The sequence below is a fragment of the Corvus kubaryi genome, unplaced genomic scaffold (assembly GCF_017639235.1).
Source record: "Corvus kubaryi isolate FWS band 111438036 unplaced genomic scaffold, C.kubaryi_AGA036_p1.0 74, whole genome shotgun sequence".
Lineage (NCBI taxonomy): Eukaryota > Metazoa > Chordata > Aves > Passeriformes > Corvidae > Corvus > Corvus kubaryi.
In genome coordinates this window covers 14,634,092-14,649,288 of record NW_024582061.1, presented here as the reverse complement: position 1 = coordinate 14,649,288, position 15,197 = coordinate 14,634,092, and the positions used below count along the sequence as shown (strand labels likewise).

The following is a 15,197-nucleotide window of genomic DNA, read 5'->3' as shown; positions in this document are numbered from 1 at the left end:
CACCCTGGCATTGCGTTGCATCAGGGGTCTACGTGGTTTGATTTTGCTTTCAGATGAAATCATAAGATTTCCCAGCTCCACTCCCAAGGCAGATCTCCTTCCAATCCATAGGATACTTCTGAACTCCTGCATGAGCGCAGGAAGACACTGGCCAGTGACACGGTTGCCTACTGGCTGCCTGAGACTGCCCAGCTGGGGGAGCATGAGATCCTGTCCCCCTTCACCAGGGCACTCAGCTTTGCAGATGGAAGCTGCCTCTGGATTTCAACCTAGAGAGAAATTAAAGGTAAGAAAGGAGGATAAATATTGAAATTAAAACCTAAAATATAACTTCAGAGGACACAACAGTTAAGCTGCTAGGGGAAATATCTGAACTCTAGGGATTTGATTTTGTGAGTGGCTGCAAGTGAGAGCTTCCCACTGGACCTGAATTCAGTGGCAGGGGAACTCTGCCTCAGAGCACAACCTTACTTTTAATTACTTCTAGCTAGTAGTACACAATTACTTCTAGGTGAAGTAATTGTGTACTACTAAACTATGTCACTCAACATAAGATAGCTTTACTTTCATTCTTCTTATCCTGTGTAAATAAGACACATATCCACTGGCTGTTGTGTAAATAACCTCACTGCCTCACCAGTGCCAAGGGGTGGCCCTTCCCTTTCTGCTTTGCCTTCTCACCTCTGATGCCTTTTGGCTATGTTATCTCCTGTCAGCATGCCTAAAGCCAAGTAAAAACATGCTGCCTGCAGTAGTCAGTTGTATTTTCTAAGACACTGTCTTATTGTATCTGCTCAGGTAACCCTATCCGAGCAGGGAATGCTGAACGAGGTGCTCTGATCCACCGCAGGAGCTGGGATTAGGTGCTGGTTCTTCACACTGTGCATTTCTTCACATGCTGGATTGTCATAAGCTGCTCTAAAAGTTAACTGGGTGCATGAGCTTGTGAGCCCGGTCCTAGAGTTATAAGTTGGAAATGAGTGATTAAATTTTCAACTTACAATAAAGCTGGCTTCGAATTACAGAGTCATGGTTAGGGTTGGAAGGGATATTACAGTTCCTGCTAAATCACTAACCAAAATCATCAAAATGTTTCTTGAAAGTTTTTGGACCTGGGAGCATAGGGATGCTGTTTGTGGAGCTGGTGGGATGATCCTACAAGAAAAGTCTTGCTGGTGCTCATGCTGCACCAGCACCATGGAGCACTTCCAGCTGTCAAGGCTGCAGAGTAGCTATTCCCACATCATCAGTGTTTTCCGGTACTTCCTCACATGAAGCTTTGCCCTGCAGAAGCTCAGAGACTTCTAGGATCCTGTTGCCAGTAGCCATCAACTGTTTTTGGAAAATGGATTGAAAATCCCATGCCCCAGTGGAGTCTGATTTAGGCCTGGGGTGTTGAGGCTGAGCAGAGTCCAGCAGGAATAGTATTTTCCATGTGTGCCCATGGAGGGTAGTAGGACTCCCCAGAGTAACCGGTGTGGGGTACCACCACTGAGTGATGAGCTGGGCAAGAGGGGGGCTGAGGCTGAGGGGTGCCCACCCAGCACAATACAGTGTGAGTGGGAGGAAAGGGGGCAGAGCAGCAGCGAGAGCAGAGAAATCATCTCAGTCACGGTGCCTTTCTGATGGCGCCACGCCTGGCACCCACATGGTGGAGCCTTTGGGCTTACCCCACACAAAGAAGATGAAATACCAGTCATCTGGAGAAAGAGGAGGAGGGGAAAAGCATGGAAAAGGGAATCTCCAGGAGAGGGAAACGTTTCTCTTGGGAGAAGTGGAGCAAGGGGAATGGCTCTTAGAGTTGCCAGGCAGGGAAGTGCCGTTTGCACACAATCACTGTGGAGACTGGCACCAACTCTCCCTCTTGTGGGCATTTCCCTCTGCTTTGTGTAGAGTCTGGTAGCTGCCAGTCCTGCCAGCAGTCCTGAACCTCTCTTAGCTTCATCCTAATGAGATGGTTCATAACTCCTGTATTAAATATCCATGTAAAATAAGCCAAGAGGGTGGCCTGAGCTGCAGAGTCAGCCCCTGGAGTGCCCTGGCATCGTGCTTATCACTCAGCAGGTGAGAGGTACATGTCTGTAAAATGATACACCTGAAAGCAGGAATCATGAAAAGGAGCAGCAGATATGGAATCAATGACTTCCCATACTCACTCCTTGCAGGTCAGAGTGGCCAGGATTACACTTTCTGCTTCCCTCTCACTTTGCTCAAGTTGGTCTTTTTAGTTTGTTTAAAAAACCAAACAAGTCAAAACTTACCCATGTTCCTACCTGAATTTCCAACTGAACTCCTCCCTTGCCAAAAATTTCATCTCAGCCCAGACTGTGCTCATGGCTGAGACATTTGTATTACATGTTTTTTGACACAAAAGGTCTGCCTTCTTAGTCTGGTCCACCTGCAGTCCCATTCCTTTTCCTGACTTTTTGATCTGTGGTCCCAGTGTGTCCTTGTCTGTTTTTTGTTTATGATTTGGACCCTCTCTGCCCCAATAAATAGGTGAGGCCCTGTATGTCTTCCTGTGAAGGCCAATGTACCTCTCTCAGCTTCATGAGCTGTAGGTCTGCAAGAGCAGCAGATAAACGCTGGCCTTTTGATCAGGAGGATAATAAATCCAGTGTAATTTGGCCCTTTCTGTAAACTCATAGACAAGTCACAAAATTAGCACTGAAACACAGAGAAGGAGCATGGATTCATTTAGAGCAGAGTCACCACGTGGAGCGAAATCTCTGCTGCAGCTGACGGGGAAGGAAATAAAAGGACCGCAGGCTAAGATAAGCAATTTCCAGACAGATGCTGCCACAGACCAGATGGATCCGACCAGCTGTGCCACCATCACTGGAGCTCTTAGCAGGAGGAGGAAGATCAAAAAATAAAACCATGGTGTTTGAGGAACTCGCAATTAAAAAGGACCCAGAGATGGGAGCCCTGCATGTGCAGAGATCTTTGAGGGTAATGGAGCTTCATCTTTATTGTTGGTTTGGTTTTTTTTTAGAATGAGCACGCCTTAAAGCTGTTTGTGAATGGTTAGAAAGTGATTATCGGATTTTTGTCTTTGTGCATTGGCTGATCTTCTGCAAAGTCACCAAGTCAGCAGGTTGTTTTAAACAGTTTGACCTAGTAAGGCTGCAGCCATGACTGAAGTATATTTTGGGGAGCATGTATAAGAGGATTAACAAAAATTATGAACTCATGAAGAATTCTGCCTATGGCTGTTAAACGCAAGCATGCAAATATAACCTTGGGAAGTCCTTTAGCCTCAAGTTACTGTGATGCAATAGAGCTGTTCCTGCTTCTTACACTTTCCCATGGCATCTGCCACCAGTGTTGTTGGGGGAAGAGGCCCGATGAGTTGGCATGAGTTTTCCATGCATCCTGTGTATGTAAGATACTTACAGGTGAACTTTCCGAAGGTGCCCAGCCTGGGACGTGTATATGCAACCCCAGACTCCAAAGAGCTGGGACGGCTGGCCAGGCTAAGCATTTGGCAGGGATGCTGTGTTACACTTGTACCACTACCTAAGGAACCACTGGACCAGGACCTCACCCCAGCTGAGCAGTCCATGTTCTGCTCAGGCAGCCAGGCCACAGGTGCTGTGTTTAGGGTGCTCACTGCTGCCCAGTGCTGATGTGCTTGAAGAAAACTGAGCTTTTTTTGCCAAGTATTTTTTTTTCAAGGGATCAGTTTTCCTGCAGGAGTTCCTGGTAAGACCAGCAGAGCACAGAAAGCACTACTGGATTAGGGGCTGCTTAAACTGGTGCTGTTTCTCAGAAGAGAAAAAGTCCTGGTTGTTCCTCTCCTCCCTAAGGGTGCACTTGGCGTTGGAACGATAATGCAAAATGAGACCTTGAACTTTGAAAAGGGCCAACTGCAGCTGGAAGCGAGAACCTGCTGGAGCTCATTAAAAGGCAAGTGTAAACATCAGTAAAAATGAGGGGTAGATGTTGGCTTCCCCACGGGCTCTTATCTTACAGAAGCTCCGTGCTCTGTGGATGAGAGGCTGTTTTGCCAGCAAAGGGAATGAAAACGTGTGTCTGTTTTCTCTCTTTTCATCCTGTGAAGCTCAGGCAAAGGGAAACCCTAATCTGTATGTGCTGCTCCACTAGTTAGGCAGTGCTGCCTGGGGTTTTGGAGGATGGCTCCATGGGTGTTTCTTCCACAAAGGGTGCCTGCGTAAGTAGCTCTGCCTCCCCATCCCCCCCTGCCAGCATGTGTCGGTCCAGCTGTGTGACAAACCAGACCACAGAACTTATCTGGCTTCAGAATACACTCTCCAAAAGATAAACACAGTTACTTCAAACTCAGACCAGTTCCTTAATCCAGCTCATTTGAAGCCCTCATAAAGAACTGCTCAGGCATCATGGGGTGGGGGAGGATGTGCTGTCATTACCTTCAAATCCAATTTAAAAACACGCACAGCCTCATATTAAGTGCTGGTAGCTTGGGGGCCATTGCCTGCCCAGTGGGCTGAGGAGGAAATTTGTGGTTGTATCACCCAATTTTACCATGCAGTGGTGGACTCTCCCACTCTTCTTTTGGGAGTCTGGGAGCCCACAGCTAAGCTATGCACTGTGTGCTGAGCCCCACTGCCTCCTCTTCCTCAAGGAGCAGCTCAGACAGGAGCAATTATTCATTGTTGAGAGAGTTTAACCAGCAGTCAGGCACTGCTGGCTCCCTGCAGACTCTGGGCATGGCTGTTGGTGTGTCCCAAGGAAGGGAGGGCTGCACACAGGGCACTTGTTTGCACAGTGGCTCAGCTCTGACACTGGCTGAGGTTGCTCTCGCTCTGGTCTTGGCCATGCTGCAGTTGCTGCTGCCTTTGCAGGCACCTGAGCACCTCTCCAGAAGCACCCAGCCATGCCCAGAGAGCACCCCACATCTAATATGGCAGGGAACTTTGTGAGGCACTACCCATATGCCCAAGGCACTGGGAAGAGGAGAAAAAGGACATTCTCTGGCATAAGGCATGGAGTGGGAACATCCACCCCTTCCAGCTGCCTGGATTTCATCTAACCTGATCATTAAATCCCAGCCTCAGCCATGCTGTAAACTTCTCTGTTGCAGCTTCCTGTGGGTAGCTCTGAGCTGCAGAGCTCAAGGTGACAGGCAGACACCCAATACTGAATGCAGGCTGATTGCTTGACCTTTTTTGCCCACATGTGTTTTTGTGGCCCTGCCTTTCTCAGTTGTCCTTCGGCAGGCTCTAGTTACAATATTTTATTGATGATGAGGGACGAGGGAGGAATTCCTCTCTTGCTTTAGTGTTTCAGTGAGCAGTACACAAATCCTTGAGTGCCAGTATGGTGTTACAAAGTCTAATCCACCTGAAGGGACTGCTGCATGCCACATTTCCCACTGACTCCTAGAGATCTCCGGGGTCTCACTGGTATAATCCATGTTCTTACCTCTAAACAATAGTTTTCTCCTTTGGCTCCTGGGGGGACGAGGCTTTAAAATCTGTTTGTTGTTCTCTAACCATACTCTTCCTTTCTTTAACTGCACTCACAGTTTCCCACAAAAAATCCTCAGCCCTTTTGTGCTTTGCATTCTTAGTCCTTCAGAGAAGATTTACATCCCCAGAGAGAGCTGCTGCAGCCCCAGAGACAGCCTCAGTTTCTCTATTTTAGCCTAAATATTCTTGTCCTGGTTTGCCCTGCTGCTTTCCTGCACATTCTCCCACTGAATGCAAGCCCTGGTCTGCAGTAAGTGTCTTGTTTAGTTGAGATAAACGTTTTGTCCAGGTGCTGTGCATGTCACACACGCTGTGAGATGCCTCAGTAACTGCACAGGAGCTGTAGGTCATGCCTGTGTTATGTCTGATAGCCACCAGAAGCTGGATCCTGTGAGCACCGAAGCGAAGGTAAAGCTACCTCTGACTTTATGGCACAGGGCATGATCCCTGAGAGAATCCATGCTGAGATACTGGTAAGTACACAGCACAACTCTGCAGACTCACATCCGAAGTCTTGTCCTGATGCTGAAATCTGCTACTAGTCCTTCCTCTTCCCATTAAGCAAGTGGGTCGGGTCACCTCTCAGCTGCTGAAATCCATCAGTGTGCAGGAGGCCTGCCTGGAGGCATTGCTAAGAATAGTGTCTAAGAACAAGGGGAAGAGAGGAGTGAGCCTGGAAGGGATTTGGCCACTGCCATCATCAGTTAGACTCCACCTCACTTCCTACAAGCAGCGGAGGCTACGCAACACTCAGTTTTGGATGGTGCTCTTATGTGACAGTCTTCTGGTTCTCAGAGTACTGAAGTCAACAGCAGGGCTGCAGAAAAGCCAATGCTCTTGCCGTGCTATAAGATCCCATTACTGTATCCCTCACCTCTCCAGCTAAAGCTGCTGTGAGTGCAGGGGTCTCACCTGTCTGTCTGCACAAGCTGAGCTGCAGGCTCCTGAAACAAAGCTCAAATGAATCTCTTAGAAGCGGCTGTGTTTCAGCAAAATGCCATAGAAACCACAGCTGCGTTACAGAGGGCCTTTTCCCTGGCATTATGCAAGAGGTAATTATGTAAGTTGTTGTTATATAATATTCCTGGCTTTTTTGGAGTGCCAGCCTCCCCCTGACCACAGCAGCGTGTATTACTTACGTCATGTCATGCTTTATACAACCCAGGCTCGCAGCAGAGCTGGGGCTGCTGTCATCACTGCTCCCAGCCCATGGGACCCTTGGCTGCTCTCAGGGCTTTTTAAAAATTGTGTTGTGGGGGAAAAACCTCATTGAAAAGAAAAAAAGTATTTGATCAAAATATCTGTTTGTTCCTCTGAGATTTTTTGCTGTGTAAGCACACAAGATGTTTTGGGTTGTTTCTTGAGGAAGGACTCGATTTTGGAACACCTCTTCCTTGCTGGGAAATTTAATTCCAAAACTTACTTCAAATGAAAAAGAAATCTATGATTTCTGCCAGTGCCTCTCTCTTGGGTGTCCGTTTATCTACTTGTGGCAGGTCTGGCTGCAGAGGAAACAGAGATAGAAATTTGTTCTTTTAACCACCAAGGCAGTGTGGGGGACTGCTGGGCTCTCCAACATTCACTTTCCAGCCTGGAGTTGGACTTCTCTCTTCACAACAGTGATACTCTAAGAAAAAAATTGAATGTGGCCAAACTTGGATCTGGTCCATCCCTGTGGCTGGTGTGTGTTCCTCCACTCCTCCCAGCTCTACCTGAGCGTCTGAGCCCCATAGTAATAACTACAAAACAGCTGGTGTTTCTGAAACCATCCCCAAGAGCCAATCCCTTCTCTTTTACTGGTGTGTCTGTGGGCTCAAGCAAGTCATAGAACTTCTTTCATCCCTTGTCAGTGGGGAGGACAAGTGGCTTTTCTGTCCATGGAATTTTGGCATGGTCTAAATTCATTAATACCTGTAAATTTTGCCAGCTGTGGAGAGTGGAGCAAGGCAGGGGTGGGATTGCACCCACTCTTTCGCCAGAGACGGCTCTTCACCTGTCTGCTGAGCCTGTAAAGTGGGGGGACCTTTCCCAAGCACCTTTTGGTAACATTTTTGGGTAGAAACAAGCCCCACGAAGTCTCTAAAACAGTATTTCTCCTCGGCAGTACTCTGAGTCTCATCTGTGGCTCTACTGCTGTCCCGTGGGATCTTCCTCTGCCCCCATCCCACCACCCCCAGCCCTCTGCAATATCAAGGCTGGGGGATAGGGTGGAAGGCACAGCATCCCAAGTGACCAAGGAATAACGATGTCTCTACATCCCGCACTGAAAATGAGCCCCTTACAGAAGTTCTGCACCCAATGCTGCAGTCCTGCATGCCCTGGGGTCCCTGTCCTGCCTCCGAAATGAGAGGACTGCCTGTCGGGCAGCTCCCCGAGCCTCCAAATCGCGGCAGCGGCTGGGACGCGGCCCTCGATGGCCACGGCTCCGTCTCCCGTGGCCACGAGGTGGCAGCAAGCCCTGGCCCACGGAGCCGGAGCCGCGGCACCTCTCGCCCGGGCCGAGCCGGGCAGCGCGGGGGGCCCGCGCCGGGCGCCGAGTAACGGAGCGGCCGGGCTGGGAAGGACCCCGGAGCCACCCCGTGCACTCCGCCCTGCTCCAGCAGGGGCTGCTCGAGCACGTCCACCCGGGGGGCTTTGCAATGTGGTGAAAGCGGCCGCACTGCGCCAGCGATGCACCCCAAAACCTGGCCTAAAGCCATTTATGGTGGTTTAGTGAGAGTGCTTCAGGTGTGGGTGCAGGGGCACAGCCACGTGTGCCAGCACGGCTCCGGTGTAGGCAGAGCTGCTTGAGGCTATTCAGTCACCTGGTGCGTTTTAAAGGAGGCAGCCAATATGCTGGCTCTCTGTGGTTTGTGTTTATCCAGATGATTATGCAAGTGATAGATTTTGCCCCAAGGGGAAGACAAGAGGCCTGTAGACACTAAAATGTTATGTCCTTTTCACGGCTGCGGGGTTGAGGGGCGGTCTGGTGCACTATAAAGCTTTTAGTATTTCTGTAGACTATTTATTTAAGCTCTAGGGAGAAGAGCTTATGATTTCATTTCATTACTACTTTGCTTGCAGAAAAAAACAATATGGAATCTCATATTCATTTTAAGTCTTCTGACCATTTAATGTTAATGTCCATACCAGGACTTTTGGCTTCACAGCCCTGGGGAAAGCTACAGAGAGCGAAGAGGCGACCGATTTCAAATGGAGTTATTACAGCAACTGCATAGTTCCAGCTTGGGGAACATACAGAGTTCTGTCCATAAGCAGCAGCCTCTCATGTACTGGGAGCAGTTTCTGTTGTGTCTGAAATGTGTGTAAACCAGTAAGGTCAGTGTTCAGGATCCTGCCCAAGCCTGGAAGGGTACAAATGCTTCATTACTGCTGTGAGTACTTGGGCAGTGAGGTTGCAGAAAAGTGATCTCTCCTGTCTCAACCCTGTACTGTGGCGAACTGCACGAGGAATGATTTGGAGGAGTACTAAGCTCTATTCCATCACTTTAGCTTAGTTTGGGTAATTGGTAGTGACCTGGTGTTTGCACAGGTAAATCAGGATGAAATCTTGAAGTGTTGGATGCAGATTTTTGGATGTGAAGCAAGCTGGTGTATAGAGGAGATGGAAGGGGAGGATTTCAGAGTCACAAGTTGACTTGGCTGACAGAGGCTTGCAACATGTAATGGCCAAAATGTCCTTACCTCTAGGCTTGAATGCCAGCTGACACCTCCACTGGGCTTTTGCCACCCTTCTTACCCACAGCACTTCCTTTAAACCTCTGTGTTTCTAAGGGGTGTGAGGCTCTGTGCCTCCATGATCCTCGCTGCCCAATTACCGTTGTATGTGGGCACTTCTCTCCCCTTGCAAGGCTGGACTAGGAGAGAGTGGAAGGGTGCAGAGGCAGTGATGCACCTCAGGTCCTGCAGCACTGTGGTGGAGACTGTGAGGTTGAAAGCTCTTCTCCTGAATCCCAAGGCAGGCGCCTTCAGCCTGTGGTTGATATTTCTTGCCTGCTTTCTCCTTGGAAACATCCAGAGGTAGGTGCATGGTTCGGGACAGCAGTGCTGGCTGGGCTTTGTTATCAGGCTGTGCTCTGACTGTAGCCACTCCTGGAAGGGACCAGTCATCCCATTGGTGTGCCAGGCCATTACCAGTCCTGACAGGAATGAAGGACAAAGTCTGGGAGCTCTCTCAAAGCATACCCACATGGTTTGTCACCTCAGTGGCTTTTCCTTCCAACACTGAAATTTGTTTGGCTTGAGAGAAGTAGCCAGAGACCAGAACTGCTGGCTGGGTGGGTGCTGAATGGAGCTTTGCTATGTCCTCGTATCTCTCGTCCACTGCAAATTACCTTTCTGGCTCAGTTGTACATCTGCTGGCTCCAATATCCAGACTCAGCTAATCCTAGGTGTTTCCCGGAAGAGCAAAATCCCAGCAGGGAGGTGTGGGGGAACTGGCTCCCATAAAGTTTTTATCCCCTCCTTCCTCCTGCAGCAGGTGGGGAAATGACTGGGCTGCTCTGAATATGGTTATCTCTTAAGGGCGTGTCACCAGTGGTGTGTTGCCCCAGGAGAAAAGGATGGTGAGATCATTATGGGCAAGGAAAGGCCTTTGGAGTGATGGAGTCAATGCTACTGGCTGTCCCGGCCTTTTCTCCTGCCTGCCCTTGGCAGGCCAGGGGTGAGGGAGGCAGGGTGGCCTTGCAGATGACAGTGCTCTTCAGGAATCTCCTGCCATAAAGCTTGGCACTGTCTCTGGGTCCTTGGGAACCTGGGTCAGGCTTCTGGCACAGCATCCCGGCAGTGCCCTTTCTGTCTAGAGTGGGACATGTGCCAGTCCAATACGAAAAGCAGAAATGATGCCATTAGTGGCACCCACAATAGTACCTGACCCAAAATAGCTTCCTAGGAAAAAAACAGGGAGACTGATTAGGTTAGACAAGCCTGAAAGAGAGCAAGAAGTCCAGCTGATGAGTGACAGGTGTAGGTTTGTGGGCAGGGGCTATAAATCCCACGGGTGAGCTCTCCAGCTACCCTTTGGGGAAAGATAAACGGCTGCAGGAAGCACTCGGGACCTGTCTTTGGTGAACCATGGGGCTCAGTGACCAGGAATGGCAGCAAGTCCTGACCATCTGGGGAAAGGTGGAGTCTGACCTTGCTGGCCATGGCCATGAAGTTTTAATGAGGTAGGCAAGAAGCTTCAGTTCCAAGAGTAAAGCTGAGAGCTTTTGTTGAGAGACATGTTTGTCAGTGTTTATTTCAACAAGGTGTTTTCTTTCTTGTAGGGTGGTGGTTTTTCCATTGCTATTTTTTGGGTTAAAAGTTACTCACTGTGTAAAGCGGCTGTGCTTCTGTCCTTCCATCTCTCTGTGGGTGCAGGAGCAGACCAGTGCTGCTTTTAACACATGGCTATGCTTTGTCTCTCTGCTTCTGGCGGCTAAGCTCTGCTTTGGATCCTCATTTCCCAAGCTCTACTGTGAGAAATGCTGGAGTGAATTGTGTGTCATAGGGCTTCAGGTGCTCTGCAGAAAGGATGTGGGGAGGCAGGGAAGGAAAAGAGAGGAACATCACCTCTGTGGCAATTTTCTTGGAATCTATTTCAGTAAAATTAACCATGAAGTACCTGAGTATTTCCCTCTCCCCACCTTAGTCTCACCTGGTAGAGCCCTGCCCATCCTGCCTTTTGGCCAGCAATCTGTGTGGTAACACTTGTCCACTACCTCATGGTGAATTTGAGGTCTGAGTATGAAATGAGGCACATCCTTCCCCTTATGTCCCTCCTCCAAGATTCCAGTGTCAGAAGTGCTCATGAGGTCTCCAACTGAGAGGATCCCAACCTCCATGATGTCCTTGTGATCCTGACACTCGGAGTGGTGAACACCCCAGATACTGCAGACTGGGAAAGAACATTAGGTGGACATTGGAGCCTAGCTTGTCCCTTAAGACCAGAAGGGATGCAGACTTTGAGGAGATTCTCTTCAGCTTTCCCCTCAGACTGTGCACACCCAAATGTGCTGGAAGGGTACAGACACTGAGGAGAGTAGCGGGGATCTGGTACCTGCTTGGGGGGTTTTCTACACTAAGCATGGCTAAAGCAAGGGTCCCACACCTCCAGGCATATCCACTGCAAAGCTTTGAAAATGTTTTTCAAAGGTGAGCCAAAGCAGGGGGCTGTTTTCCTTACATCCTTTTTCATGTCCCAGATCAGCTGCCATTTGATGGGAAGGAAAGGGAGTGGGAATGAAGTGGGTGGAAATGTGATGGCTTTCCCCTCGTGGTTCAGAACAGGCATGCTGGAGGGGTAGCAGGAACCTGAGCCATCCTCACCCGTTCATCTCTGAGGTGGCTACTTTTGCTCTCAATTTGCCACAAGATAGTAAAAGCAGTTCCAAATGGAAAAGTAATACCATTTTTCTTACAAGTGTCACAGAGTAGAGCATGACATTAGATAAATAGATGTCACCCTGTGACTTTGTGCTCCCTTGCCAACACAAGTCTCCTCCAAGGAGTTTCTGAGGGAGAAGAGAGGCAAGGGAAAGAGGGTGGGAAAAAAGGTCAGGAACCAAATTCCTCCATGTCTGCAATCATAGGGTTTGAGGGCACAGTAAACTCTCCCATCCAGATGATGTTCAAGAACACGTGGCCTCCAGATGTAAGGGACCTGAGGCTGGGGGCTGCTCTTTTTTTTTTTTTTTTTTTTGCTATGAGCAGCTTGTAGAGCTCTCCTTTCCTGGTCAACAAATGATGGGCTGATAAGAGAGTTCTTGTGACAGGCAGGGGTCTACAGGTTGGCTCCTCAGCGATAGTAGATCAATGAAGACAGGTGGTTTTGTTTGGTTTTGGTTTTCCTTCAAATGAATACAAGAACTCACCTCTCAGTACCATGATCAGCCTTGGCTCTTGTCTCTGTCTTAAAACAGTTGACATAATGCAGGGAATGGGTGCCGAAGAGTTAGCAGAACTATATGGAAAAAATACAGACACGTGCTCTGTTGCTCTAGTTGGACATGTTTAGGGCAGTGTCTCTGTCATGACCGGAGAGAATGGAAATAGTGATGATCATCTTAGGACATGGGTAAGAAGATGGGATTAAAGTAGATTCAATACTCAAAGGGAGGGATGTCAGGACCTTCTGCTCTCCAAAGTCCCTCTACTTTTGTCCACAGACTCTTTAAGGACCATCCTGAAACCCTCGATCGCTTTGAAAAGTTCAAAGGCCTGAAGACTCCTGATGCGATGAAGGGCTCTGAAGATCTGAAGAAACATGGAACTACTGTTCTTACCCAACTGGGAAAAATCCTGAAGGCAAAGGGTAATCATGAGGCAGAGTTGAAGCCCCTGGCTCAGACCCATGCAACCAAGCACAAAATCCCTGTCAAATATCTGGAGGTATGGAAAAGGGCAGGGAATCTCAGTGTCTGATGTGTGGTGAATGTGTGCAAGACAGCCATGTGAGAGTTGTGCTTTTATTTACTGATGACTAGTTGGACTTCAGTGAGCTCTCCCTCACGTCCAAGGTCTGTGTGTACAAGCAGCAGGAGGCACAGAAAGGGCTCATGGTATGCAAATGGTACGTGAATATCCAAGTTTAGATTCCCATTCCAAACATCACACACAGTCTGACCAGCCCTTGACAACAATAAACCAGCCCATGCAGCCTATGCATGCCTGGGAAACTGTATTACATAAGGCCTGTCAGTGACTGGACGCAAGGGACATACAATTTTAGAGTAAGCCCTGGAGGATCCATTGGAGACCAAGACCCATAAAACTAAGTGTTATACAAACACCGGGCATGAATTTGCAGACTTAATGGATGAGGCAGACAAAAAGTGGGAGGGGCCATGGTCTACTCAAGGTCATGAAGCAGATCAGCATCAGAGCTAGGCAGAGAGCCCAGTGCTTCTGCCTAGCCCAGGCTCCTTGCATACTAGACCTCACTGTCTCTCCAGAGGCTGCAGGGAGGGCTACTGAATTAGCTCGGAGATATTTCCAGGCTCTCCAACCTATTTCTTAGTCTGGCTTTTCTGAAAATAAACCTCGAGTGTCCCTTCAGTTTTTCTTTCTCTCTTTCCTTCCTCACAGTTCATTTCTGAAGTCATTATCAAGGTCATTGCTGAAAAGCACGCTGCAGACTTTGGGGCTGATTCCCAGGCTGCAATGAAGAAAGCTCTGGAGCTGTTCCGAAATGACATGGCCAGCAAGTACAAGGAGTTCGGTTTCCAGGGTTAGCACATACGCACAAAGGAACACCACAATGGAGGGCCTGGCCACGCATCTTTCCCCAGCACTATTTTGGACATCTTGTAATTGGCCATCTCTGATGTGTGGGAAAGCTTTGATGAGAGGCCAAGAGTCACTCAGGCAGCATAGAAGCACTCAGAGTGATATCCATGATAAACTGTCGTTTCCTGGCTTAGTGTATACAAAAGAAATATTCTGCTTGCTTAGGAAAAATAACATTAAGGGTTATCTGTGAGCTTCAGCCTATCTTATCCCCTCTCTCTCTCTCCCTGAAACTCAGTCTCATCTGAGAGGCAAATGGCATGGCCAAAGATGAAGGGATGTGGAGGATCAAGGGAAGTGTTGAGTGTGGTGAATGAGTGAAGGAATGACTCAAATGAGAGATGTGAGAATGGGAAGCAGGGACACAGCATCCCATTCCTCCCACAGGTGAGACTGTTAGCAGGTTACTATGGAGAGCTTCCAGCACAGTATTACCTTGCTTTGTGGGGGTGAATGCAGCCAGTCAGTCTCCAGTGCCTGCCAGCTCTGGAGAGCTTAGTTGTTAAACTTGCATTACAAAACTGTGAGGAGCAGTACTCCCTGTGATCCGTAGGCTTCTAGCAGCCGCCACTATGCGTCTGAAGGTCTGTTGCACTGGGAAGTGAAGTATGTATTTCTCAGAAAATAAAAATTCCTGCACCAGAGTCGTGTGTTTGCTCCTGGCTGTACAAGCACTCCAGTGAGAACTAAGGGAGAAGGAGAAAGTGGAAAGGTATTTTGCATGCGTATCTGGCTGCGGCACAACCTGCACTGTCAGTCCATGACCTGAGCAGCACGTGGCATCTGTCTTAGCCAGGGATGTGGGGCACTCAGATGTCACCATGGGGGCATGACCTGATTACCGGACCTCACAGCACAGGACAGCAGCCTCAGCTCAGTGCCTCGGAACTGAGAGAAGTGCTCCCTGACTAAAGGCCATGGCCACTGCTCTGCTGGGGGAATGTGGTGAGGGAAGGTCCCTGGCTTATTTATGGGGAGGTGGCATGTGCAAGCAGCCTTGGGTCCTGGCAGCAGCACAGCACATTGCTCTCTCCAGACACTGGAAAGGAGAGATGATCAGCTCAGGAGGAAGGTTGCAATGGCAGCATATGCTCTAAAGACCCAAACTCTGGTCTTTGCAGCCTTTTGAATTTTTGCTGAGGTGCCTCTGCTGTGCATTCTGCACTGTGTTTATAGATGTACACCCACATCCTGTGGAGGACCTTGAGGGACAGACAAAAAGGCAAGATGCCTCTCTCTGCCTGTCGCCCTCTCCCCATCCCAATACCACGGGGTTGTGGCTAGGGGAAATGCATGGAGGTGACACACCTGCTCTTTTTTCGTGTGGAGAAAGTAATGCACTTTATCTCACAGAGACAGTGTGAGGGCGAGCACAAGGAAGAAAAATGAGATGCTCAGTAACAGGAGCTACTAGCAGGACCTAGTTCAAAGTACTCCCTGCTACACTGTGTGCAGTGGAGACAGTGAAGGAGCCAC

At 49.0% G+C, this 15,197-nt stretch overlaps 1 protein-coding gene across 1 annotated transcript; it reads left to right on the top strand.

Moving 5' to 3' along the window:
• Positions 1-10,460: 10,460 nt before the first annotated feature.
• Positions 10,461-14,365, top strand: MB (myoglobin). Its single transcript, XM_042051120.1, has 3 exons — positions 10,461-10,621; positions 12,602-12,824; positions 13,521-14,365. Exons 1-3 carry the CDS (start codon positions 10,527-10,529, stop codon positions 13,665-13,667), a joined length of 465 nt encoding a protein of 154 aa, XP_041907054.1. The 5' UTR covers positions 10,461-10,526; the 3' UTR covers positions 13,668-14,365.
• The last annotated feature ends 832 nt before the right edge of the window (positions 14,366-15,197 follow it).